The 27,834-nt window shown below is 44.8% G+C and overlaps 1 protein-coding gene across 4 annotated transcripts; it reads right to left on the bottom strand.

Moving 5' to 3' along the window:
- Positions 1 to 87: 87 nt before the first annotated feature.
- bltp3b (bridge-like lipid transfer protein family member 3B) lies at positions 88 to 27,580 on the bottom strand. Of its 4 annotated transcripts, XM_069520162.1 has the most exons (24): positions 27,183 to 27,580; positions 18,742 to 18,904; positions 16,738 to 16,776; positions 15,781 to 15,872; positions 15,249 to 15,438; positions 15,029 to 15,169; positions 14,413 to 14,580; positions 13,288 to 13,468; positions 13,097 to 13,180; positions 12,794 to 12,955; positions 12,259 to 12,374; positions 12,014 to 12,155; positions 11,373 to 11,566; positions 10,539 to 11,282; positions 9,185 to 9,876; positions 8,375 to 8,458; positions 7,566 to 7,714; positions 7,179 to 7,336; positions 6,936 to 7,086; positions 5,821 to 5,862; positions 3,377 to 3,636; positions 3,170 to 3,278; positions 2,848 to 3,005; positions 88 to 2,015 (listed from the first exon to the last, which is right to left on the bottom strand). In XM_069520162.1, exons 1-24 carry the CDS (start codon positions 27,224 to 27,226, stop codon positions 1,887 to 1,889), a joined length of 4,392 nt encoding a protein of 1,463 aa, XP_069376263.1. In that variant the 5' UTR covers positions 27,227 to 27,580; the 3' UTR covers positions 88 to 1,886. The 4 variants fall into 4 exon arrangements, with proteins under 4 accessions (XP_069376263.1, XP_069376264.1, XP_069376265.1 ...); XM_069520163.1 differs by lacking the exon at positions 5,821 to 5,862; XM_069520164.1 differs by lacking the exon at positions 8,375 to 8,458.
- Between the last annotated feature and the right edge of the window lie 254 nt (positions 27,581 to 27,834).

Genomic DNA, 27,834 nt, shown 5'->3' with positions numbered 1-27,834 from the left:
ATTTTCTAACTGTGTAAGGAAAAATGTCTGGTCCTAATAATCTGTAACGACATGTGATTAAGAGGAAAGAAGAAGAAACACCCAAAGTTAAAACCTTTAAATCAGATTCTCTTTTATTTTCAGTGTTTCAGCAGCTTTGACAGACAAAATACGATTTATTACTTCTTTGTCTTTTTTCTTCCTCCACAGGCTTCCAGAGAGGGAGGAGGAGGAGGAGGAAGAGGAGGAGGGCTGTGATGAACGCAGGAAACATGAAGGTGAAAATAAAAGAAAAATCTCTCTGTTCTCCACCAACAAGTCTTCACATCCGGTTGCATTTCGGAGAACAAGTCGTGAACCAGAAGAATTGGCTAAAAACAGAAAATGGACTAAAAGCGCAAGTTGTGACACTTTTGTAAACTGATGGATGAACTGAACGTTAACGTTACTTCAGAGTTTTTTTATCCTGTCATCTTTTGTGCAGTTAAAATTTTCTTAAATTTTATATCAACATCGACTTTTGGCTGAAGTCGTCACATCAGCACGAAGCGTGAACAGCAGCAGATACGGTCATATTCATTAATAATATTAGGAATTAACAAACACACACACGTCAGTCACCTTGAATGTGCCTTTATTTACGCCTCTTTTTTTCCTGAAGGCAAAACACATGGGCGACGTCAAACTGTAAATAAAGACGAACAACGCGTCTCCTCCCTCTACCCAGAAAATATCTCAGATATGAACGCCGCCATCTTGAGCCTTCAACGTCATTTATAGCCAGAGTCGGCGCAGCAGTGATCGTGGGGGGTGGAGCCGTGACAGAAACCATATTTGAAGTTTTAGTTCGGCCCATGTCCCACCTGTTAACATGGAGAAGGCAGGAGTTATACCAGAGGCAGAATCGAGGCACTCTGCACCTCACTCCTGGACAGCCGTCATGTCCTCCATCTTTATTTACAGTCTACGTAGTGTGACGTTTTCGTGAACTGCTCTCCGTTCGTCGGCTCGACTCTCACAGTTCTGATTGTTGCGTTTACAGTGCCTCTGTTTTTTTAAAAAGTGCTGCTCAAGGTTTCGTAGCTATTTACACGTAGAAAAATAGGAGGAGGGACGCGGACGAGTGAGGGGGCGAGAACCGACGGAGAGAAACTCTTCATCTAATTGTAATGAAATGCTTGTTCTGGCTGATACACACAGACACACATTCAAGTGAAACACTGCATTCAAAGTTCTGTAGAAAATTCTTACACAATATACACTGTACACGCTCGGAGGACGAGTGAGAGCGCGACGCGTCCCCTCTGAATATGAAAGCGCTAAAACACGAGTTTCATTTGAGCGCAGTGCAATATGATTTTTTGAGACATTCCTCTGAAGATCCGACATTCAGTGTTAATTAACACACACACACACACACACACACATCTAAATGAGGCCCGTCTACGATGAGCTGTGATTTCTTTTTTTTGCTTTGTTTTAACTTAGACGACAGAAGTTTGGGGGGGACTTTCTGTCGACAACCACAGATTCAGATCCTCGTCCTTTTTCTTTCTTCTTTCACACTCTCACACACACACACACACACACACACAGTCCGACTAAATGTCATTCCTCCCGTTTCCACTCTCCGAACCTCCACCATCCAAAGTGGAGAACATTAAACAGACAACAAGCAAGTTAAACTGTGTATTTTTGAGTCTTCCCACAGACTCTGCATTGCTTTATGAAGGAATTATTTTGAAGTCTAAAGTCACATGGAGGCTCAATCGACAAATAAGCGGGTAAAGGGAGCCGCTTTCCCTTTTTCTTGACTTGTTCATGTTGCCTTGAATTATTCTGCCGAGCCTCGCTCTCGCTCGTCTGCGTGGGTCTCCCTGTCGAGGTAAACGAGGACAGAGCCGGGCCTAGCTGCTGTTGACTTTGAGGTTCTTCATGCGGTGAACCAGCGAGTCCTTTTCCATCTGAGCCTCGGCCAGCGCCATCTTGGCTCGCGACAGCTCCACCTTCAAACACTCGTTCTCGTCCGCCAGCATCTGGAAACAAACAATGAAGAAGTCGCCATGGAGAGGAGTCAGTGTTTGTGTGTGTCTGTGTGTGTGTAGACTGTCACACAGTGGAGCGCACACCTCTGCCAGTAAAAATATTTTTTGGTCTGATTATTTAAATGATTTAGTGACAAACATTCTTTGTCCCTAAGACCAAATGGAATGAGTTCCAGGTTTGGAATATGTCAGGACGTTTTTACATTATCATGTAACAACTTGAAGTAAACATCTGCATCACTGCAGCTGCATCGCCTCAACCTTAGGGTTCTTTAAACAAAGAGTACAATCATTTTCAAACTATAGCCAAATAGTTTTAGTTCATAAATTCAAAGTAACAAAGTTGTCCTTTCAGATAGAAGCATGAAATTATAGGAAGAGTAATAGTATTATGCAACATGAAGATGTACTACTTGTTTTTTGCATAAACTGAAAAATATCGCTCCCACTGTAAATAAACTGAAAGCCAAACAAGATACTGGACTAGCTTGGCAAAATAATTTGGCACTCCATCTTTTGATATCAGCCTCCAGAATGATCACACAAACAAAAAGGTCTTTCTTACTCCGCAGTTTATCTTTGTTGGAGGAACAGAAACGAGAAATGGGAGCAAAGATCTGAGCAGCTACATGAATTTAAGTGAAATGTTCTCATTGAAGATTGTGTGCAGATGCTGCGGTGGACATTCAGTCATATCTGACGTGAACAAACCGACCCGAACCTGAATATCATTTCAAAATGTTTGTCCAAACCCTGGCTAGAGTCGCGTACCCACACTTTACTCCCACGTGTTTTCACAGAACGCTCGTGCTTTGTGTCTCACCTTTTCCCTGGTTGATGGAGGAGGGCTGGTGGGCGGGGCTTGGGTTTGCGTAGCCTTTGATACGCTGCAGACGCCTCCCACAGCCGCAGGGCACGGAATCAGTGAGCTGTCAATCAACCCGCCCTCTTTTATGGGTTTGGCCTCCGTCGCTCCGTCCACTGAGAGGCGGAAGAGACGACAGGAGGGAATTTGTAGGTGTGAAGGAGCCGAGTGTGAATTTAGAAGCATTTAATAGGAACGTGTTGTGTAACTGATGTGAATCAGCCCTGAGGTGGAGGTGGAAATATCTGGCTGTGTGTGAGTGTGCGTGTGCGTTCGTTACCTCCTATAGAGAAAGAGCCGTCGTCTCTCCTGTGTATGATGAGACTGTCCACATTTAAGGTGATCGGAGAGGGCTCAACGTCGGAGGGATTGTCTCGGGTGCCGTCATCCTGAAAGACATTAAGTAAATGTTGGGTACAGCAGTTCAAGTAAAAGAAGAATCCAAACTCGAATAGTGTGCATGACTGAAAACATCCCAGATCCTCACCTTTAAGTTTACATGCGTATTCCTGACCCTGATCTCCATGGGCAGCACCTGCGGCGCAGAGTCGTCCTCCAGAAAGTGCGCCAGGTTGCGCATTGTGGACATTAGGAGGCTTGCTCGGTATCCTTGGAGACGCAGCTGCAGGAAGCCGTTGCGTTCGGCCAGCGGGGAGTGGGCGGCAGCGCAGGGCCCGCTCTCCAGGCGAGCCTGAACCTCCGGACTGTGAGAGCAACCGAGGGACGCCGAGCCGAACTCGCCACCAGCTGTGAGGGGAGAACAAGAGGCTGTCAGCGTTAGCTCGAGCTTCAGCTGCGCGTCTGTGGCGTTCAGCTGAACACCTGAAATTAAAATACACCCAATAAGAGAAGAGGATTTCTGAAATATTTTTTACAACAGTTTGAATCGGACAGTAAAATTCCACATCCAGCATTTTTCAATGAGAAAATTTAATTTAACTGTAAAAAAACCAAGTGGTTCTGTTTTCAAGATCTTCTTGTTCATCGTCAGGACAAAATGAGTGAATTTACAGCCTGATTCTATGTAAACGTGCTAATTTTAAAAAAGGGTGCATGTTAAGACCAGGTTTAAACAAGGTTAAACTAACAGATGGGATGAAAAAGAAAGTGAGCTGGAAAAAAGAGAAGCAGGAAGGAATGAGGTAAAAAGGTGGACTGAAGGAAAGTGAGATTCTGTACAATCCCACGGGTTCATTTCGCTGCAGCGATGTTTAAACATCTCCGAGGATGAGGGATTAGAGGGTTTGGTGGAAACTCCCACCTAAGAATTAAGGATTCAACCACTGAATCATTTTCCTTTTCTTCCTTTTGTGAATTAGACACTTCTCAAAAATCAGCTCGGAGAAATTGTGAAAGACGCGACAGGGTACAAGCAGAGCAAAGTGTTTCTCTAAATGACCTGAATTTGACTCTCGGCACCACAAAATGTGATGACACTGTTTTTGTTCTTGAAAAAAAGAGGCAGAAAAGGTGAAAGGAGAGAGAACACAAAACTGAAGTGATGAGAGACGAGGATGTGAGATGTTAAACCCAAGAACTTCTTTACACACAAATATTAATTCTGCCAGCAAGCACACGATTACAGGCACAAGTTCTAATACACAAGAGATGATGAGCTGCGATAAAAACACTCAGCAAGGCATGAAAATGGCCACTTGAAGAAAAAAAATGTTTCATTATGATGAGTAGTGCATCACATGTTCTCTGAAGGAAAGTCAGGAGAGGGTTAATACCATATAGAGTGAAAAACATTCACAAAGTCACACATACACGCACAATCCTGTCAGATAAAATAACACACTCTCTCTTGATCCTGAGCGGCTGGGATCGAGGCAAATGGGGAGAGAGAGAGAGAGAGAGAGAGAGAGAGAGAGAGAGAAGAAGAGAGGGGAGTGGGTGAGGTGAGAGAAAAAGAGAGAGAGAGCCAGCAGCCATAGGACTGAGGAACTGAGATAAGACGGGTAGGAGAGAGAGAAGATGGCCTAGAGTGGGGGAGTGGGGAAGGAAAGGTGGAGAATGGAAGAGGAGAGGGCGGTTAAATGACAGAGGATTAGCAGGAAGATGGAGTAGGAGCGGAGGGGAGGAGTTAAGAGGAAAGGTAGAGGAAAAGTGGAAGAAGGAGGAGGAGGAGGGATTGCTCTTGTGAGATAGGAGGAGGAGGAGGGGAGGTAGCGAGGGGGAAAAGCTGGCGTTTCTCTCATTGCCTGAATCACTGGACTGAAACTGCAAAATCTGCTGCAGTGGAGAGATGGGGGAGACAGAGGGGGGAGAGAGGGGGAGGCAGAGGAGGGAGACAGAGGGGGAAAGAGGGGGAGAAATAGAAATGGGAAATTACACAGAGAGGAGAAGAGGAAGATCAGGGGTTAATAAAGACTGCACAGATAGTTGGAGTTAATTTGAATCTGCCTCTCTCTCCTTCCCTCTCTCTCTCCCTCTCTCACACACACACTTAAAGGTTGTGGGCCTAATGTTGCAAATAATGGGACCCACTCACTCCATTACTGTCACATTTACCCTCTCTTAAGTGCTACACACACACTGAGAGAGAAAAATCTCAATGTCACATAAACACACCCTGCTGCTGGAATATGACACACACAATCACAATCACACAATCACTTGGATTGCAACACACTGTATCAATGTGCATCTGCAGAGCATGCTGTCGAGCAAGAGTCCTGAGTCTGAAAATGAGATTTGACTGAAGACACAACAAGGAAAAAAACCACTCGCCCACACACACTGTTCACACACACACACACACACACACACACACACACACACACACACACACACACACACACACACACACACACACACACTGTTCTCTCACACACACACACACACATTGTTCACAGTAGGTTGGAAAAGACGCACTGAGGCAAACATGCATGTTAAGTCACAGTTTGTGAGTGAACACACAGCGGTTACCTTGGCTGCTCTGAGCAGGTATTGGTACTGAACCCACCATACCTGTGGGGAGTTATGGCAAGGTAAACAAGGAGGCGGGGGTGGCTTTGTTAGTGTGTGAATGTGTGTGTGTCCCTACACAAACAATAACAGTTAATGTATTCTGATAGAGGACAGGATTCCAACTTGAGCTGCGACCATAGACTGATTATAAAGATGGACGACACATCTCCATTTACTCCCATTGCGTGAAAATGAAGCCAAATGATCTCAGATGTGGGGGCCACCATCTTAACATTCTGACGTAATTTGGTGACATGGAGCTGCAGAATTGATTAAACCTGCCCGGTTACACATTCGACCAATCAGTGAGTCAGTCTCAGTTGTCAATCATTATGTTTCAGCCCATTTTCATATCATCAAATATGTGATACGAACGACCTCAAATGATGAAACATTTAGTTTGGTCCTCATCAAATCCACGAACATGGAAGAGGCAGAGTTTTTGACCTGATCTCCCCAGTCACCAGGGGGCGATCACGAGGAGTTGGCTTCACTTTTGGGGAGCTGTCACGACGTCCATCTTTACAATCTATGGTTGCGAACTAACATGTTTCGATTATCCCAATTGATCGATTCACTTGGTCTATGAAACATCAGAAAACATTGAAATATGCTCATTAAATGAATGGTAATAAAAAGTAGAGCTGTTCCTGTCCAGAAAATAGTCAAAGACCCCAAAATGACCAAGAAAAAGACAGAATCTGACATCATTGCATCGTCTTCTAAAAACCAGTGACATGTAGGTTATGTTGCTTCTTCACTCTCTGGCTTCTTCTTTCTTTCTCTGATGGAAACTGTTTGTGTTGTGGACGGTTTTAATTTGAATTGGAAGCGTTTCTCTGTTGAGCAGTTCTCTTTTCTTTTAGTAACTTTTTAAAATCAGTGTGATAATGACTGTTTGATGTTACAGTAATGTAAAAAAGACGCATTTTTAAAATGTGAGTCCAAGCAGCCGAGCAAAAATAGATTTTTATATCTCTACGACAAATCAGAGATAAAATAAAAAGCTCCATGTTTCATGCTCAGTCATGAAGAGTGTGTGTGTGTGTGTGTGTGTGTGTATGACTTCTTACCCAGGCTGCGGTTGCTCAGGTACTGTCTGAGGCTGACGTTGCCCAGCTGGCTGGGTGTCACCTGGCCCACCTCCAGAGCCAGGGTTGTGCTCTCGCCCACCACCTCCATGCCCGCGCACACGGACCGCACCTTCAGCACCAGCACCGACACCTGGAGGAAGATCACAGTCAACACAATCAGCATCTTGATTTTCTCAGTTGATTTAGATAAGTACACATTTTTACAAGGTCGTCACATCGTACTATATCTTTGGTGGGCTCGTCGATGCTCTGGGAGGTGGCGCTGACAGTATCGGGGGACACGCCCCCCTCCTGCTCCTGACTGAACGCGGCCTCGGCAGCGTTCTCTGTGGCGCTCTGCTCACTGACGGCATCCTTGAAGCCCGAGATGGACACGTCATCTAAACATGGAGACATGAAGTATGTGACCACTCACACACACAAGCACACAGTGGACAATATATTTTATACAGCCTCAAGCTTTATGAATCCATGCATTGACTCTACTGGCCTATCAGCACAATACTGCCACCATCTGGTCAAAACAGCTACCTGCGAGTACACATACAGGAATAATAACTCGCTGAACCCTGAATAAATAAAGATTATTTTTGTGTGTGTTTGCTCCACCTCTCTCCAGCAGGCTGTACGCGTCTCCGTCCTCCATCAGGTAGCTGTCAATGGAGATGTTGTCCAGCGACTGCAGGGAAGGGCTCTTCTTCATATTCTTGTAGGACACTGAGAAACTGGACTGAGAGCGATCGCGCATCAAACGACCACTACAACAAACACACACACGCACAAGATACAATTTTAAGTCTTAAATACCTGCAAGAGAAACCTCATCATGCATGCTACTGATTTTATATGACAGATCTTATTTGAAAAAGACACAGATTAATATACACACAGGAAAATAAACAGGTCTGTTTCCGCACATCTGATATGAAATGTTTTTTTTATGCAGTCACTGAGCCGAGACCTCTGTGAGACGACTGCACAGAGAGCTGACAGGGCTTACTCCACAAGTCATGAATTAAATATCGCTCAACTCCTCTGTGTGCTGTTGTTTAAGGCCATGTAAGAACCAAACCTGCCATCGTCCCGAGCACCAGGAATGATCTCAGGAACAATCATGACGTACAAAATCAAAGCAGCTCCCAAAAGGCAGAGCATATGGGGCTGGAAAAAAAGAGCTTCCAGCTACATCTCTACCTTCATCACGAGTCAGTGGTTCGACGCTGAACACAGAAAATTCAACACACAGACACATACCAGCGTGTCATGCACACATGCAAATGCATGCCCACAGGGGATTCACACAGGCACGTTTGCACTGATTTGTATTCATCCAATAATCACAGAGAACAAGGACACACACATATATGCACCCATACACACTGTCATCATCACAGCTAGTCACAGATCCAGTGCCTTACATGTTGGAAATGGAATAAAGGGAGGTGGATCTGCTGGAGTTTGAAGAGCTGAGGAGATCAGAAACCACAGACAAACTTCCTTTCCTTGGTAGAGAGAAAACACACACACACACACACACACAAACACCTCGCGTTGGATCAAAGCAGCAGTCAAGAGGAAGAGAAGGAAGTGAATGAGTTGAAAGATGACAACATGTTTGGTGCTGACGGACAAGGGATGAGGAAAACACACAGAGGAAGACAGGGCAGCTTCAGAGCAGCCAACACACACACAATGTCAGAGACATGTGAGGTCTGACCGCTGAGCACTCAGACTGACAAACTTTCATGAGGGGTTCAACACAAAGAGCTTGTGTTAGAGACGTATTCATCAAGTTGGTTTACAACTATGAGGCGATCTTTTAAAGGGCTACATAAGTATTATTTTAAAGGAGACGTATGATGCTTTTCAGGTCGTCTTTCTTTGTGTTGTCCAGGTTTATCTTTTGTGTTTGTTAAAGTTTTACAAAGGTAAAAACAGACAGAAGCTGAAAAGAGGAGCTGCAGCAAAGGACAGTTGTGTGTTTTCTGAACGTTTGAGCATGTAAACATAATAATCCAAATTAAAATAATGAACCTGAGTATGAGCAGAATATGTCTCCTTTAATAATTGATTTGTTTTTAATAAGCGGATGAACTGTTAAGTCTATTTTATGCTAATCCACAACATTTCTAAATCTGTTGATGACCTTGTGTCCAGCACTGACAATATTTAGATTTATTTAGTGTGGTATCAGTTCAGTGCATTTTGACGACATTTCGGTGACAAACCTGGATATCGACTGAGGCATCTTAGCAGCTGCAGCTTTGTCTTTGTCGCTCCAGTCTTTGCTGCTGAGTGGGTCCGACAAAGGGTCACTTGTGTGGGTTTTAGAGTCCAGTCCAGCCCCCATTCCGTCACCCACAGTCAACCCATCCACCAGCACTTCACCCCCTTCTTCTGAACTCCTCCTCTTAGCTGAAGTCCTCTCCTCCAGTGAGGCTTTGTGATTTGACTCTGGATGCATAGTTGTCGTGGAGGTGGGAACGAGGGGGGCAGGACCCTGCGTGGCCGCACTCTCTGAGCCTTCACCACATAACAGCTGGTCTACAGTGCATGATCCTTTGGCGCCTCCTCCTTCAGACCCCAACCCTTCATTCCCCTTCTCCCTCTTCTCTGTCGCCTCTCCCCCATCGCTCCCTGGCTCCAGAGTTCCTCGGCTCTCTGATGGCGAGAGCTCCGACACTAAAGGAGACCTTGAACCTTCAGGCTGGGCGACGGGCTTCAGGAGCAGGGACACCTCTGCGCTTTTCAGCAGGAGGCCCAGACAGACGGTGAAGGGCTGGTGGTCGGCAGGACACTGAGACAGATCTTTGCGTTCCCTCTTGGAGCCCATCTGCTCCAGGTCCTGCTGTAGCGTCTGCTGCAGGGCCTTGATGCTGCGCTGAAGCTGCATCAGGAACACATAATGCCGGTGGCTCACCTGCATACACACACATGAAAACACCAAAGTGACTTTACAATGACGTGATCTGTGGTAAATCAAGCCTGAATCAACAGAACAAGGAGAGAAGAAACTGCAGCAGTCCTGCTCCTGACTTATCACTATGCATACAGCATCAAATCCATTTAGCTATTGGGGATTATCCCAGGCTTACGGATACGGATAAGACAGATGAAACAGAGCGGTACAGCCGAAAATAGTGGGAGGCATGGTAGCCTGCAAGGGAGACGACCGTGACACGCAAGGAAGAAATTTCAGCAGCATACAAAAAGACTCAACTTGTGATCTCAGGGCGAACTTTCCTCCACTTACAAACAATCCCCGGCCAACTGCCGACACCAGAAAGTTCATTAACTTGACAGTAGATAATTTAAACCGTCATTTTGGCATTTGAGCAAATTAATGACAGCGTTAATGTTTATTATCGACAGCTGCTGTAATCTGCTGCGGGCAATAACTGTCATTTCAACCTGGGAAAGTGCTGACTAAAAATGACCTCAATATTTTGTACATTATTCTTCATGAATAAAAAAAAATAAAACCAGCAAGGAAAGAAACTCAAGAGCTCAGAAAACAGAAGGGTTGTTGATGTGTCTGACCTTATTTTGATATAAATTAATTTTTAAGGATGACAAACATACCTGAGCACTTAAATGCTTCTGCACGTGCACTAACACATGCACGTCTCCATCTTTACTTGATGTTGATGAAGAGGAGGAGGGCAGACTGTCCAATGAGACGGGCTTATGGAGTCCGTTACTGGGGGGCAGTGGAGCATCAATGCTGTGAGATGATGCTTGTGCACCCTCAGTGCTGTAATACTCCTTGAGTAAGCGTTTCCTCTGCAGGCGTGCAACAGCTTCTACTGATGTACTCGGGGACAGACCTGATCCAGCAGCACCTCTCAGCTTCTCCTGGTGCTGGACAAGCTTCGCCGGCTGACACGCCCACACCGTGAGGGGGAAGGAGTCCACAAAGGGCTGCGGCCGCCCTTTGCCTCCCCGGGTGCCCTCGTAGTCCACCCAGAACTGGGCGAAGTGCAGCGCCCAAAAGTCTGTGGCGGCCGGCATCTTGAGGGAGTTTGTGCCCAGCGTCGGCACCACCAGGCCCCGGTAGATTTCGTGGAGCTTGGTGTCTTGTTCGTGCGCGTGAAGCTGGAAGACGGGATGGAGGAGGGGTAGGGAGGAGGAGGAGCGAGGGAATGAGGAGAAAGATGAAGAGAAGAAAGGCTCCTCTTCAAAGGACTGCAGCAGGGCCTCGAGGTGCGAGCGGGTGCAGTTGGCAGGGTGTCGGGTGTTAGTGGCCACCATCTCTGAAGTCTGTATGGAGATGGAGCGAGGCAGGTCAGGAGCACAGGAGGCGTCTCGATCAGTGGGGATCACCAGCTGATGGGAAGCACAAACCAAGAATTATGGATAAATACCATGAGATTAAGGTAAAAGATGAATAAAGATCACGTCTGCCGTCATCTTCACCTTGAGCATGAGGCCATCGATCTTGATGTCCACATGCTCGTCAGGTTTCTGCGAGTCGTTGAGCTTGTAAATCTCCATGAACTGCTCCAGACTCTGCCTGAGGTCAAGGGCGAAAAGATTGATCCACACCAGGCTGCGAGGATCCAGGACCAGCTGCAGGGCGTTCAGCTGGGCATACAGGTTAGGACATGGGACTGGAGGAGCAGGAGGAAGGGAACATTGAAAGTCATCGAGACAGAAACGAAGGACAGAGAATAATAATCTTTTTTTTGCAATGCTGTGTTTGGAAATTTGACCACAGGATCATTACTCAGAGAAGAAATCCTCTAAATGTTCACACAATGTTTCCTAATGGGGAGAATCTGTGAGAAATCCATAATATGAATTAATTGGGTGATCCCTCATTCAGAGCACTGAGTGCAATTCAGAAAAATCAATGTCCTCAGGCACACAGGACCTGACACAGCTGAATGAACGAGCTGAACAGATCCTAAAGGGAGGTGAGGAAAAGAGGAGTCGCTGGCAGTAGAAAATCAGCTTTTTACACAGGATGATTCACTAATAAAGATTAACCATTCTAATACAAGAAGCTGCTTTCATGATTTTACTGTAGCTCGGGTGTTAAAACACAGAAGTCGTACTGGGGTAGTCTTTTCCGTCAAGGAAGTAGTACTCTGTGAACTCGGCGTGGATGGCTGGCATCTCTGGGGGAAGGTACAAGGACTTCTTATTACAGGAAATCATGGTTTTGGGGCTGGAGCGACGTTGGTCTGCCGTCGACACCTGCAACACAAAATAGACAAAGTTGGTAAAGGAGAGAGGAGAAGCATTAGTCTCAGTGACTGCGTATTTGAAGCTTTGCACGACTGTGTAGGTCTGTGGTGACCTGATAGATGCTGAAGTCAGCCATCCTGAGAACGAACGAGCTGGACATGAGCTGGGTCTTGGGCGTTTGCGGGGGAGGAGGACTGAAGGAACTGCTCGAGCAGGTGTTTATTTTACCTGAAGAAGAAAGAAAGCGATGGAAGAGAAGAGAGAGAGAGAGAGGGGTATAAAAATGAAAAAAGAACAACCAAGAAGGAGACAAACAGATCGACCACTCAGTTCTCCGATAGCAAACCACTGGGCCTGGCAAAAAAGGTGTGCATCACCGCACAAGTCTGCGCGCACACACACCGTGGTACCTGGCTCTAGGCACCAGCAGCACTGGGCTGGAGGCTGTGTGTGTGGGCTCCACTCTAGGAGTCCTTCATCTGCCTCCCTAAGCCCTACTCCTCCTCCTGATCTCTCCTGACTTCCTAGAGGCCCATAAACATCGTCCCTAAGGGACACTGGAGGACAGAAAACCCACATAAATGCTGGTGTGGTGCTGCGTTTCCACCAAAAACACACACCTACAACAGGTTGAGGAAAACTGTTACCATGCTGTGGGGAGCCGTGTGCAGGGGCCGCGCCTGGCTGGTCTCGAACTGCACTCTTTAGCATCTCCACGTTGGACTTGAACTCATCGAGAAGGTTCCGCGCCCAGCCCTCCCTGGTCTTAGTGGCTTCGCTGTAGTGCATCCAGTGGGCACAGCTTTCACCTGGGGATGTTGGAGAGTGTGAGAGTGGGACAATGGGTGGCAAACTGAGCTAACAGTGATGAAAACAGACAGTAAGTATTGCAGCGCAGTGAATAGGTTGCAGTGACTTCATGGTGAGCTGTTATTGGCCATGATTCACACCTGCTCTGTGGAGAGGGTAGTAGTCCAGAGTGATGGAGCTGAAGGAAAGCTGCATGGCCCCTCCTGTTATCCTCTTGTTAATCACTGCACAGTGGAAGGAAAACCAGAATTTAAAAAAAGCATCCGAACATTTAAGGTGCATTAATGTCTGTTGTGAAAAGAAAGTACTTGTAAATCTGTGTCTATGGTACCTTTGTCCTTTGCATGGATGTCATCACAGATGTGCAGGTCCAGATGTGTGATCTGGAGGTGGTGGGACGTCTCGCATACATCGTAGGCGCTGAACAGCTTGGCCATGGTCGCGGTCTGATCAGCGGCTGTGGACGCCTGCTGGGTTCGTACCTGCTGGGCTGTGGGCGGCGCTGAAGACGCCTGGTGAATGAAGATGCAAATATCTCAAATAATGTGAATCTGTACAGAGCTAACACCCAATCTGGTTCAAAATAACAGCAGATTCAGGCAGTACTTCTTCCATCCAGCAGATGGCGTGTCAGACCAAATTACAGAAAACACACCAAGTACTGAACAGGAAATCAGATGTGGCTATCTGTGATCTATCTGTGTGAGTTATGAATGTATGCATGTGTTTCCAGGGCAAAACAATAGGAAACAAAGATGAGAGGCAATGGCAGCAACAGTGAGAGACAAAGATGGTGAAGGAAGATGATACAGAGATGACAGACAGAGGAAATACTATCAAACTGTCACTGTCAAACGTTACATTGCACAGCCACACAGGGTGGAGACACTAACAAGTGTGAGGGACAAAGAGAGAAGGAGGCAAATCTGAAATTTAGTTTGAGGGGCCAGTAGTTGGATTTCGTGGTCATGCTTGTGCGAGTGCATGATGATCATTGGGCTGTTTTGGTGCTTCTCCAGCATGGGTACAGAAGTCTTTATCTGACTGTGTAAAAGAGATTGTGGTGGAGATAGGAGCACAATGAGAGACACAGACTCGAGCAAAAAGGAAGATAAGAGTGCAGTTGCAGGAAGAGAGAAACTAACTGAGCCTGTGAAGAAGAAAAAGAAATACTTTACCAATAACATAACGGCTGATGAAATGCCTGTGGCTGTGGTACGAGGGGGTGCTATGTTGTGAGTGTGAGTGTGTGTGTGTGTGTGTGTGTGTGTGTGTGTGTGTGTGTGTGTGTGTGTGTGTATTGTAGGCAATGTGGACGAATCTAAATTTGTTACCAGGTCAACATTATTTAAGAACAAATCGTGTGCTGGTCTGAGCAACAGAGGGAGTTGGTAAAGATTGTCTCTGGAGCCTGGTCTACATGTGTTAACCCCTCAGTCATGCTGTGTATGTGTACCTGGTCCTCTGTGGCCATGCTCTTCCTCTGCTGGGCGGACTTCTCCATGGCCTCGCTGAGGGACTTGGCGTACTGCACCATGGCTTTGAGCTGGGAGTCGGTCAGCACCCAGAGCAGGTCATCCAGGATCAGAATCAGCTTGGAGGCCACCACGTTACAGTCCTTTATCTGTGTCAGACAGAATCCATGGTGTTAACATTCATCACGCAGGTGTGGCTAGCTGGAGGGCTTCATTTAATTGTAGTTAAATTCCTTTATTGTGCAAATTCACTGGAACTGAACTGAACTTTGTCTAGAGGTAAAATCTTGGTTCAGCAGTTTGACTATAAAAGCCTAAAGAAACAAATGTGGTTAAATATTTTCAAACGACAAATAAAAGCAGTTTCGGCACTTGATACTGAATTATATTAAATATTCAACACATGCATTAGGTTTTTTTTGTTAAAGTAAACACTATTCGTGTGATGAATGGCTCCTCGAGCCGCCTGGAGTTCAAACAGAGGGACTATTGTTCACAGCAACAACAACAGGATGTTGCTCACAGCCGCTTGTGTTTGATATCTGGTTCATCAAATTTTGTGTGGTGAAAATTTCTGAATCTGTGTTTGTTTCTGACCCGTCGCTTGAGAGTGACTCGAATCTTGGACTGGTTGGTGATGAGGCGGATGGGGGCGCTCAACATCTCGTGCTCGGCGCTCTGGATGGCGTCTGCCTCAATGCGGATCATCTGCCAGCTTATCTCCTTAAACGTCAGGATCTGGACCAAACAGGCAGGATTCCATTTAGAAAACATGACAACCTCGTAGTCTTTTCTCAGATATAAAAAATGTACTGACCTCTCCCCTCTGAGGGTCCTGGATGCGGGTGAACCGCAGGTCGCCGATGCTCCAGCTGGTGTTGACGCTGTAGACCTGCAGCTGCGAGAGCTCAAAGGAGGCGTTGAAGGCCTTGGCACTGATCCTGATCACTATGGAGTTGATGGAAAGAGATATCCCCTCCACCACCTTCTCAGCAAAGCCATATTCACTGGATCACAGACACACAGGTGGACATTAGTGGAGGGACGTGAGGAAAACAAGGTGGTGAGAATTGCTTAGCAACAAATGGAGAGAAACGTATTATGAGCCAGGATCAGGATAAACAGATTCTAGATCAGAATTACAAGTCAGTGGTCACTTTATCAGTCACATTTCCTTATCTAGACATCTATTCATTACTTTATTTAAGTGAATAAAATATACAATATACATAAAAGACCCCCAACTTAAATTGAATATCACTCAAATTAATTTAGAATGTGTCCATATGCTGAACAACATTTGAAATGGATAAAACTTGTGTAAAAAAAAAAACAATCACAGAGCTCACCTCTGTCCGGATGCTGTTGCTATGGGAGACGGGCCGTTGGGGGGGCGAGGTTCATCACAGGTACTCATCTCCATCACCACTTTATCCAGGGTCTGAAACAAGAGGCAAGTCACAGGCTCAAAAACACATTTACACTGAGGTCTCTTCTTTTTTTCCATTAATGCCATGCTGCTGAGGCCAACCTACATCCTCCTGTTTTTATATTGTTTGCACCTCTCGTTTCTTCATATAAAACAAACATGGTAACCAAGGTAAATACAATGTTTGACTGAAGAATAGCTGGACATTTGCAGTTTAGTTCAGTAGATTAACATGAAGACGCGAGAGCTGCTGACAGATTGTTGACTTGCACTCACTTTTCACTCTGTTGGTTAATATTTCCTTGCCATCGTTGGAGGTGTGATATCATTGTGTTCACCAATAGCGGATTCCGTTAAGTGCCCTTTAAGACAATGCTCTTGTATAATGTGGTCGTGATAAAGATTATATGTAATGTGATTATTTTCTGTTTTTCTGTACTGGATGTTTATATCAGGACTGAGACTTGTGGACCACACACTACGCTTTGTTGAGGCGAGTGTTGGAAAAAGTGGCGTAGGTTTCATTCCGTTGTTGTTGGTTTCCATCAGTCTGTGTGCTGGGACTCGCAGCTACCTGGGGACTGGGACCAGCCTGGCGGTCTGTCAACCTGACACCTGCGCCCCGCTCAGCAAGGTGGCTGCCACTAGGGAGAAGCTGGCAGCAATGACGCTGATGCAAAGCAGGCTTGAGCGAAAATCTCTACGCAATCATGCAGAAAATGGACAACATTGAAGACGGCTTGTAACTCCTACAAAATCCAGGCTGAGGAGCTCTGGAAGACAAACCGAGCTCAGGACAAAAAGCTCAACACATTCGTGGTGTGTTTGTGAAGCTGTAGGCAAACCGGGTGTTGTAAGACTCGCTGGTGAAACTTACCAAAGAGATTGGATGAGTCTTCAACTTTGTCCATGGTATCTGTGAATAAAATCAGAACAGTGGTTCAGCTTTTCAGCCTTAAAACATTCTGATCCTTGCAGCAAGCTGATCATTCTTTGTTCCTCCCAAATTAACAAAATAAATTACCAGTCTGTCGAATATACAAATTATTTCAAATGCAACTGAAATGCACCAAATTAAATCAACTCAAAACAGCAGGAGAGGCAGCTGAGAGGTGGAGTAAAAAGAAAAGTGGAGACCGACAGGCAGTTCCATAATCCTCAACATGCAGCCTCTTGATTCACGTCTGTGTCAAATTATAAAGGACAAGAGATTAAACTTTCTTGTTCACTTGCAGTTATTTTCCACAGAGTGCCTCGTTCTTCAAGACGTCATAAATCAAAAGGTGAGAGACTTGGATTTGCTTCACTAATAGAATTAGACACATTTCATTCACATGCCTGAATTGTAGAATTACTGTGAGGTGCCAGTAGGGGGTGTACACTCATGTCTGTCACTTATTTATTACAGTTTACAACAGTGTGTGTATTTATGAGTGTGTGTGTGTAAGTAGAAGAGAATCACCTGCTGCTACAGAATTGATTTTCTAAACTTCATTCAACAATATCAATCCATAGAGCAACTTTCATTTAGTATAAATCTGAGTGTGAGTCTTTTACAGGAAAGTGTTGTCTGTAACAGGAAGACACAAAGATGACAGAGATGTGAGGAAGTGAGATGCACATCTCTGATTTCTGCTCTCTCTCATTTTTACCAGTTTACCAGTAAACAGGGAAATACAGGCGGTGACACAAGTTTCCATTCACCAGCTCCACTGCTCAACAGAAATCGGATGCCCTGAACACTGCCTGTAAATCATGTGGGTATTATAGCTGCATTACAAAACAAACCAGATTAAGACAATAGTCTGAAGAGGATGCTGCCATTTGAAATTCTCTGATTATCCTAACCTGAGTAAAGTCATTGTCAGAATAAGCAATAATCAAATTAAGACCTTCAATAAGCCAAAGAGTTTGTTTTGTTATTCAGATTACTATTGACATAACCACAAAGACCAGGACTCAAACATGAAGTATGTGTGGAAGAGTTAAGAAGAGCTGAGTCGTGCAGGAAAGTAGTGAGGAGGAAAAGAAGAGGTGGAAGGTTAGACTTTGGTCTGAATGAAAAATCCAGTCATGACGGAAACTGGAGCTCCATTCACTGTTTCCAGGGTGTGTCAGAGTCTGCTCATACACACGACTGGCGTCACATCAGGGGCACCACACAGCTCCGGCAGAGAGTGCATGCATTACAACTTAGACTCATTGGTTGTTAATAAGTGTGTGGACTTCACTTTATCCTGAACAATGTGCCTGTCTCTACCTAAACAGTAAAAATATAGTTTTCTTGGTTTCAGGCCTGAAGAGTAAACACATAAATCAGTTGTGGACACTAACTTGAATGTCGGTCGGCAATATCCATCTTATCTGTGTACTTTGATTTTAACAATAGCAATAATAGCAAAGTGACAAAGTCTAATTTAGAGAGTTTACACCTTCAAGCAATAAAGCTTGAAGTTTGACTTTTTGGGAAAAACCAAGAGGCTTTTTTGATGCATAGCTTTAAAAGAGAAGATTCCAATGTCCGTTTAACTGCAAATACCTAAACATAAAAGCAACATAAATGACAATAAGCTCTTTTACAGAGGGTTACTGATGATTGCCTGGACTATTTCTTTCTTGGTCACAAATGGGCGGGTCAACTATCGAGGTAGAGCTGGTCGTCCCATAACCAGAAGGATGGTGGTTCAATTCCACGTGCTGTTTTTGCATTTCAATTTTTTTATGTAGCAGCTATTTTCCCCTAACTCAGCCACCTGTATCTTCATATTTAAGAAAAGAGAATCTACCTTCTCATCCTATTCTACAGTAGAAAGTCTTTTTCTAAAAATGTCTAACTGTTCCTTTGAAATGCACAAACTGACTCAAGGACTGTGTCCCTCACCCGGATGGCGGCCTTGTTGCACTCCACGCGGTTGATGGCCAGCCAGGTGGGCAGGTCCAGCAGGCTCTGAAGAACCTCCTCATCCAGCTCCAGGTTGGTGAGCTGGCCCTCCCCCTTCAGCGTGCTGAGGTTGATCTTGTCTGGTGACAGGTTCTTAGCAAACCTGTGAGGAACAGATGAGAAGAGCAGCCTGTGAGCCTGGGAATATTTATAGAAGCAGGTTCTTGGCAAAGCACCGGAGGAACGAAACAAACCCCAACTGTTGGGCTTTGGTGTTTCGAATGAAAAGAGAAGGTTCCTTTTATTCCCCAAAACTCATTTTCAGGGCCAATCAATTCAGACTAAATCAGAGTTAATTAAATTTAAAGAAAAAAACCCACTTCCTTTAATAGTACACTCAAAAATAAACCCATAATTAAGGGTTGACAATCAGCTCAGCTACAAGAAAGGAAATAAATAATAAATCAAACTGAAACCAGAGTTGAGTTCAATACATTTTTCTGTGTGTTTAGGCTTTGTTAACTATTTCTCACTTTGTTTCCAGAGTTACATCTTAATCTGATAATGATATGGAGGAGAAAAGATCAAGGTACAGAGTGTTTACTAATGACAACACAATCGAGCTGCAATATAAAGGATCTAAAGGCACTAAAGGTCGAAATTTATCTTTTATTAAAGCAATAAGACAATATTGATATTTATAATCTCAGTGTCTTGAGGAAACATATCAAATTGTTGTGTACATATGTAGTGATTCTGTTTGTTTGGGCTATTTGCTCTTTGGCTTAAGTAAACAGACTCAATGTCCCTGACCTGAGTGTTTTCTGCAGCCATTCACTGTTTGATTATTGGTTAATAGTTAGCAGAGGGGTCAGACCCCGAATGGTTCTGTGCATCTCCACACAGCAGTTTAATATAATCGTGTAAAACATGGACAGAATTGATTTCACATTCTCTGGCTGTCAAGAGCAACACAGCTTCAACGATGTGATGTACAATGGTCAAGTTCTGATATTTGTGCTTAATCTCCTGCTACACTTTCAGTGTGTTTAGTGGCTCGATGGTCATCCAGGGATTCAATTAAATCTGATAGCTAAAGTAGCGCTAAATGAGATTTGGTTATTTATCTAAAATGGAAGCAAATTCACTCTCTTTAAAACAGACAGTGCAGCAGAGCTCGGCTAATCTCTCACATGCACACGGTGCCAGATCAGAGTTTCACAACTAACACAGATCACTGACCTGCTAATCGAGGCCGTAACATCCAGACAACAGGATGGAGCTTCAGTGTTTCACTGCCTTACTAACTTACATACACACTGTTAGTGTCACTAACTTAGATACACACTGACAGGAATGTGAGTAACTGTGCACATGACAGAACAATAGCACCAGGTTGCATTTGAAATCAATATCAGTGGGAATACAATAACTGATTTACCGCACTGATAAGATAACAATGCTGCTTTCATTTTCCCTGAAGTCCGCTGCAGTATTTCCTCACTCACATATCACATTATCTCCAATACTATGTGAAAACTACGACAGGAATGTTTCATCACAACAGGAGAGAACAAATCCCGACAATAATATATAGCCATCGTTTCAGTGCAGGGGAATCTTGGCAGCCCACTGTGACTGACTTATATATTTTAACTGACAGTGACAACACTGAAAACTAATGTGGTTTGGTTATGTCATGGTTCGATGTCTGAATGAGGCGTGTATAGACACTCGCCTTTTGAATTATTCAGTCTGTCAAATTCCTGCTTCTTTCCACTCAACACCTTCTCCTGACAGTGTTCAATTCTTCTCTAATTCAACATCCCTGTGAATTATTCAGCGGCAGCCGCACCAACACAAATAATATTATGTGCACATGTTCTCACAAGGGGCACAACACACACAGTTAGTTTGTCTCTCTGAGTTGGATGTTGTTGCTGGAGTTTCTCAGCCGTGTGACCAGTGAAATATTCATCCCCGCTGCTGATCAAGTATCAACCAGCTCGCCAGCTAACCTCACCCACCCGCTCGCTCGCTCCTTATCTGGCTTCTCTGCCACCTCCTGCTTCCTCTCCTCTTCCTCCAAACTGATAAATAAGCCAAAACTTAGATCAAGTAATATGTTGTTGATCAGCTGTCTAATATGAAGCACGAACGCTCAGTAAGCAAAGTTACACAGACAGGTTGCCGACATATTAGTGTGAGAACAGCAGTAAGAGGCAGAGGGTATTAAGTTCACACTCTGCCATCCATCTCTTTGATTTCTCCTCTCAAGACTTCAACCATTATTCCAGTCAGCAAGGCCGAGCTCACCAGACCAAAACAGGCCCATAAAGAGATTAGGAGCAGCTACTGGCTGGGTCTGCCCGCCTGTCAAACACAACATTTACCATATCATATAATATAATATAATATAGTTATAACCACCCCATCTTCTTTCTTAAGTGAGAAATTACAAGGTTAGAGGTATTTCTTTTTTAATGATTTACAAATTCACATATTTTAAGTGCAATTTATCCAAAATCCAATTTAAAATGTCTTGTCAATGCCGTTTTTTCCTTGTACCACAGCACAATAAGAGCAGAGCAGAGTGTAGTCCTCCACACTTGTCTGTGAAAGGAAAATCAGAGTCTCCCAGCTTTTTCCAGCTCTGACGATGCATTCATGGTGCAGCCTGATGACATCAGTTGCCAGAAAGAGAGCCGCCTGAGGGAAGATGGCCAGAATGACTCAGTCAAACCAGCTTGTTTTAGCAACCGACGTTGTGGCAACGTAAAAGAGGGAAAGAAGTAAAGAGTAAGAGACAGACAGAAAGAGACAGAAAGAGAGGGACACGGATAAACAAGAAATAAAAAGACAGCAAGTATCCTTGGGACTTTCTCCTTGGATTTAGAAATGTGGTACTCCAGGGGGAAAAAAGGGATCTGGGATGTTTCCACATTCTTTCCTGCCAGAGCTCATTTGACCGAGCAGCAAACTTGGCTCGACTACATGAACGGAGACTGACATTTAAATGAGCCTCTAAATCCTTCACTGGTCCATTCAGGGTCAACAGCACACAGTAATGAGTCTGGAGAAATGGTCCGAAAACTCATCTCAATAAAGGGTTCCTGAATGGACGTCGAGGGACTTAGTTCAATTAGCAGACCAGCAGGAAAAACCAACAGAAACAGCCACTGAAGCTCACAGGAAAGAAGTGATAAGAAGATTCAATCAATAAAAGAACCATGTCTCCAAGTGTAAAACCCTCTGCTCATTTTGTTCTGGATCCAAGCTGAAATGCAGTGGGTTCTTTCTTGGCCAGTGTCCCATCCTTGCACCAGGTTTTGTGGAAATCCATCCAATAGTTTTTTGCGAACAAATAAACCAACAAATTAACAGACGGGTGAAAACAGAACCTCACTGATCATTTATAACGGAGCAGATTGATCAAATGTAATCTATTATCAGTGACTGTAAAATAGGTTTTTATTGACCTGAGGATGAGGAGTTGTCCTGTACTGCGTCCTGTTTGAGGACAGAGGCTCTGCAGTGCTCAGAGGCTGACTGCCCACACTGTGGGGGAGCTGGCAAATCCAACGGAAAACTTAAAAATAACATGTTCCCACATTCGTGAACCTTTTCATAACTAGCAGTTAGTGTTGTCGAGGGTCTTTTAATATTTAGATGAAATGATATTATTATGAGGAATCAATGTTTTACTGAAAACCCTGGCAAATGTCAAAGTTTGCCTTTCAGATAAGAAGAACGTAGCAGGAGATATTCTGTGTCAGACACGTTCACAGCTTTCTGTTTATGGTTGATAGTATAGATATACAGTAAAGCTGTGGGTCCCTCTGTGGAGAGTTTGTTTATCTGTTCTCTTCGAGTTTGCCTGAGTTTTCTCCAGCTTCCTCCCACAGTCCAAAGACATGCAGATTGGGGTTAGGTTATTTGGAGATTCTAAATAGACCATAGGTGTGAATGGTTGTTTGTCTCAGTATGTTGGTCCTACAACACACTGGCGACCTGTCCAGGGTGTGACCAGCCTCTCACCCAATCTTCTGTTGTATCAATGTTCCTGCTTTATGAACCACCACAGGTTTGCTCTCATGTCACAGCTCTGTGCTCAGTTTGTTGTGGAAGTATATGTTGATGAAAACAAAATGAAATTGTGCAACCCGAAAAATGCAGTTATTAAAAAGACTGCGACGCCTCAAATTTATTATCAAGAGGGACGACTTGAGTTACTTTCCAGCCTACATACACAAAACACCTCTACACACATCAACATGTGGACAACAATTCAGAAACACACAAGCAGTCTGTCAGAGACAAGTGAGTTTGTGTTGGCAGCCAAGGCCTGAGAGTCCTGCAATATTTATGACCCTGAGGAAACGGTGAAAAGGTTAGAGCGAAGGAGAGAACAATCCAAGAACCCCTGGTTACAGCCGAGGACGCCAAGCCCTGGAGGGACAGGGTCCAAATGTCGCCCTCTCGCACTCACTCGACATTCAGTACAGACACACAAATACTTCACAGCTATGCAGCGATTAGACACCCACAGCACGACGCTCGGTCATGACTCATGCCATTATAGCCTTCCCACCAACAGCTAGCAGTAACGAGTTTGTCACGATAATGCATCATCATCACGCAGCCTCAGCAGGACGGAAAGAGTCAGGTTCATCATAACAAACACAACAGCAGGAATGGACCCATCACTCCCACTGTGATGTGCACTAAGACTCCACTGATGAAGAGACGTGTTACAAACACTGGACAGCTCATTCATAACAGTGGGTTACAGCTAGTGCTCGACCGATTGGCCGATAAAATACAAGCCTTTCACAGACGTATTATTATTGATGTTGTCTACCTTCTCACGATATATATGAAATAATATAATGAGAAATCAGCATTTTCACAGCATCTTCTACATGTACGGCTCCTCTTTTTCATTCCTGAGAAATTTGTATTGTTTTAATCAATTTTGCATCCGTCACATGCTAAAATGTCGACACGGCCACTTGCTCGCTCTGACATTTGGAGACCTTTTTCTGCTGCATTCTCACATGGGCTCCCTCTGACATTTTCAAGATATTTTACCAGCCCCTGTGGTAAAACTTCAGGAAAACGTCCAGAGCTCAGTGCACGTCTGAAAACAGCTCCAGAGTAAAAATTGATCTGTAAACTTCCTCCTTGTTACTGGCTGAAAATGAAAGTGATAAAATTCTTGTGGGATCAGAGACGGTTCTACGATTTCCAATAATAACCAATGTGTCCCCCTTTATCAAAGCAAACAGAAACAGTGACAGGATGAAAACGGAGAATTGAAAGTCTACACATTCACCAGGAATATGTTTTACTGAAGCCATCAGGTAAACTCTCATTTAACGCCCCAGCTTAAACCCAGAATGACACATACCAGCCTGACTGTAAGAAGCCTGAACTCTTTGCATTAGAGGGTGAAGTGATCGTCTTTTCATTCTAAGGGCCCCTTCTGTTTAACTTTGTCTTTCAATGGCTTTTAATGCACAAACAAGCAAATCCCTCTGCTGTTCAAACTGTCTACATTCCCCTGTGACTCCATGTGAATTATGCTGCCGACAATTAGCAGGAGCGTGGTGGTCATGTGTCACTAATAAGTTGCAGGGAAGAAAAGGAAAGGACAGAATAGGAAAGGGACAAATTATCAGGACAAATCATTCACCACCCATCATCGTGACGGATAGAGAAAGACAAACTATTTTAAAGATGGCAGCTGTAATTTATTAAAATTTTCCCATCAAAGCTGTATTTTTTGTCACGTCATTTCACATTTGGACATGAGACATATCTATCTATAAGTGGATTTATTTACATGTTAAACTAAGTAAACCAAAAGCGAATCAGAACTCTTAAAAGCATGCAAACAAAAGTTGAAAAGAAAGATGGAAACTGTAATGACAGACTGCATGAAGGAGGGAAAATTGGAAGGAAAGCAGCATTTTCTCTGCTCTTATAGACCGTTCATTCACACAACGTATAATTCTCATTCTTCAGAAGATCTGCTCGCTCCACAACGCTGCTCTGTAGCCAAGTCTGACCTTTCACTTCAGATGCATGAGATCAATTCTGCTTTAGTAGAACAAAGTAAAGAGAATGTGACTGAGCAGGTCAGGCTGTGCTTAGCTGTTTCTCCATCCATCTGTGTTTCTGTTAGTGGCAGTGTGTGTAATAGGATATTGCACCGTCTGGCGCTGCACCGGGGGCTTGTCAATGATCTAAACGTGTGTGTAATAGTGTAATGCGCACAAACACACACCTCATCATCAACTCACCCCTGGGGGCTGCCTGAGTTCGACAAAACACTTCTTCAATACACTCTTGTGATAGAAAAACACAGAACTTACACAAGCCCACAATTCGGACACGTCACGTAAGAGACAAACACACCGTGACACATGAAAAGCCACACACAAGGCTTCTCCTAACAGATGACATTGTGCCAAAAGGCCCCCTCAACTAGTTTAATATGTCAGGCATGCATCAGTGCACTTGTCTTGGCCAGAGGAGGAACAGCCATCGCTGACGTCTGAGTCAATGGACTGTAAAGACGTGGTGCCACTGCCGCCTCAGAGAGACGAGATTGTCCTGGTCAAAGAGACGTGTGTCCTCTGCAACAGTTCAGCACGGAGGCTAACGCTGACATGTTGACACCCGCAACATAAACTGTAGCTGTGTAAGCACACCTACAGTGTTGTATGAATAAGGGAACAAGAGGCGCAAACTATTCCTGGCTGGTGCTGAGGAAGCAAAAGACAAAACATCCATCCAGAACCATCCAAACAAACATAATGATGAAAATAATAAAAGTTGACTGTATTCATACACTGGAGCACATGAGATGATGCTGCTTCTGACACCAGCACTTTTACCATGACATCACTACTAAGAAAGGTGCAGGATTGGACGACTGCCGGACGGGTCGGCTTCTGCTCGGCGCAGCACCAATCGGGACATCGCAAAGCGGATCAGATGTCGAGTCACTACTCCTCTGGTCTTTCCTGTCAGTGTTGATGCTAATGCTACAGAAGCAGAAGCAGAAGCACTTATGCAGTGCCTCAACACAGAGGAGCAGGACAATGAAGGGCATGGCACACAATAGGTTGTGTGTTGCAGGGGAAGCTAAGCTCAGCTGTGACATTCTGTGAGCGTGCATGAGAGAGAAACCGCAAACAGTATTAAGGTATTAGCCAGTCAGTTAGAAATTACTTGCAATTCATTTGCCAGGCACAATGACCTCTGAGCTCTGCAGAAACCAGTCTACCTGCATACGGACGAGCTTTAAAGGCCAAGTCATCTGTGACATGCAACTTTATTTACGCTATCACCACCATTATCGTTCAAGATACTCGGAGGACTTGGTTCAGAGTGTGAATGTGCTCTCTGATACTTCGTTAATAGCAATTTCAGGATGTTTCAAATTCTCCCACTGGAATGAAACAGGAAAGTAGTTTGTACAAAGTCCCTTGAGGGACAGTGGAAAAGAATAAATAATGCATGTGAAGCAGACAGAGCTGAATGCTGCACCCAAGTCAATAATAACATAAATAAATGTGACAGAGCCATAAAACTGATCCTGAGCCAATGATTATAATTGTATTTCTTCTGTTTTATTGCTACTTCGCTCTTTGTGCAATGCCCTTGACAAGCTAACACAATCATTTCCCAATTTGGGATCAATAAAGTACATCCACCTATCTATCTATCATCTATCTATCCGGTAACCGTGGAGCTTCAAAAGTGACATTAAATTAAAAATCAAATGTGTTGAATGAAGAAAGGATCGTGGACTGAATGGCCTGGAATGTTTTGCTGGGGGGATTCATGTGGAGGATGCGTGATCTCTAAAGGCCAGGCCAAGTGTCGAGGAGGCCAGACGAGCTTTAAACTCGTGTAAACAAACCTGCTCCCCGCTGAATCGCCCTTGCACAAGCCCCTTCACCGATTTCACAATTAGGCTTTGAATCAAAGTCAAATTTCCGTCTGTACATGAGGTTTATGTTTGCATGGAGTGTGTTTGGAGGCTGGGTGATGATTTGCATCCAGGGGGAGGCTGAGATTGTTGTTTTAAACAATCTGGCTCAACCACTCGACTGGTTCTACCTGCCGCTGCAAGTGTCGAGGGATTAGCCCCTGGCTAGCTAGCTAGCTATCCCCCCCACCCCCCCGAAGCTAGCGGGTTAGCCGGTTTAGCGGGGTGGCCACGTCCCGGGGTCGAGGCGGGGTTAACATCCGATGAAAACGCCACTGACAGTCGGTCACCCAGCGGGGGAGCGGGGTCAACGACCCAAACCTCCGGGGGGAAATGCTCCCACCCACGTCCAGTGAAAAATAAACGTGTTTTCCGCTCGTTTAGCTGATGTGTAAGCTAACGAGCTGTTGAAGCTAAGTGTCCGTTGATGCTAACTGACCTGGACAGATGCTTCAGGATCTGCTTCTTGATGAGTCCGGCCATGGCCCTCGCAGATCCGGGGTCCGAGCCCTCGCCGCCGGGTGTCTGTCTGAGAGCTGCCCGGCTAGCTTGTTAGCCGCTAGCTGTTCTCCCCGCTCGAGGCACAAACGCTCAAACTGCGCTCCCGGTGTCGGGCTTCATCTCGGCTGGGCTCCTGCCTCGTTCTCCGGGGGATGGATGAGGCGGCGGGGGGCGGGGAGACGTCATTCCAAGCCAGACGAGGGACACCACGTTAGGTCACTTCACGTGGAATCACTGGTTAGAAGCTCCGCGTCGCTCCGGTTCTTCTCCGCGGTGTCTCACAGAAAACACCCGGACTGAGGCACCGAGGAGCGGCGTCTGTTGTCACGGCGTCCGGGAGGGGCGTCATGGTGCCTTCACGGGCTGCTCGGATACCGCGGCACTTTATTACCTAGGAAAAGTTTGAGTGTAAATTAAAGAAATTATTCATGAATCAAGTTTTTACTGCAGATTTATTCACTCATTCTTTTGGTATAAAAACAAACTGCACAGGTTTGATAATGAAAAATTAATTATCTGTGCTGATACAAAGAAATATAACTAAACAAAATACATAAAACATCTAATCACTGAAAGAGCTAGAGTCTTAT

The sequence above is a fragment of the Paralichthys olivaceus genome, chromosome 23 (assembly GCF_024713975.1).
Source record: "Paralichthys olivaceus isolate ysfri-2021 chromosome 23, ASM2471397v2, whole genome shotgun sequence".
Lineage (NCBI taxonomy): Eukaryota > Metazoa > Chordata > Actinopteri > Pleuronectiformes > Paralichthyidae > Paralichthys > Paralichthys olivaceus.
Note: the sequence above shows the minus strand (reverse complement) of the source record. Positions and strands in the feature narration are given on the sequence as shown.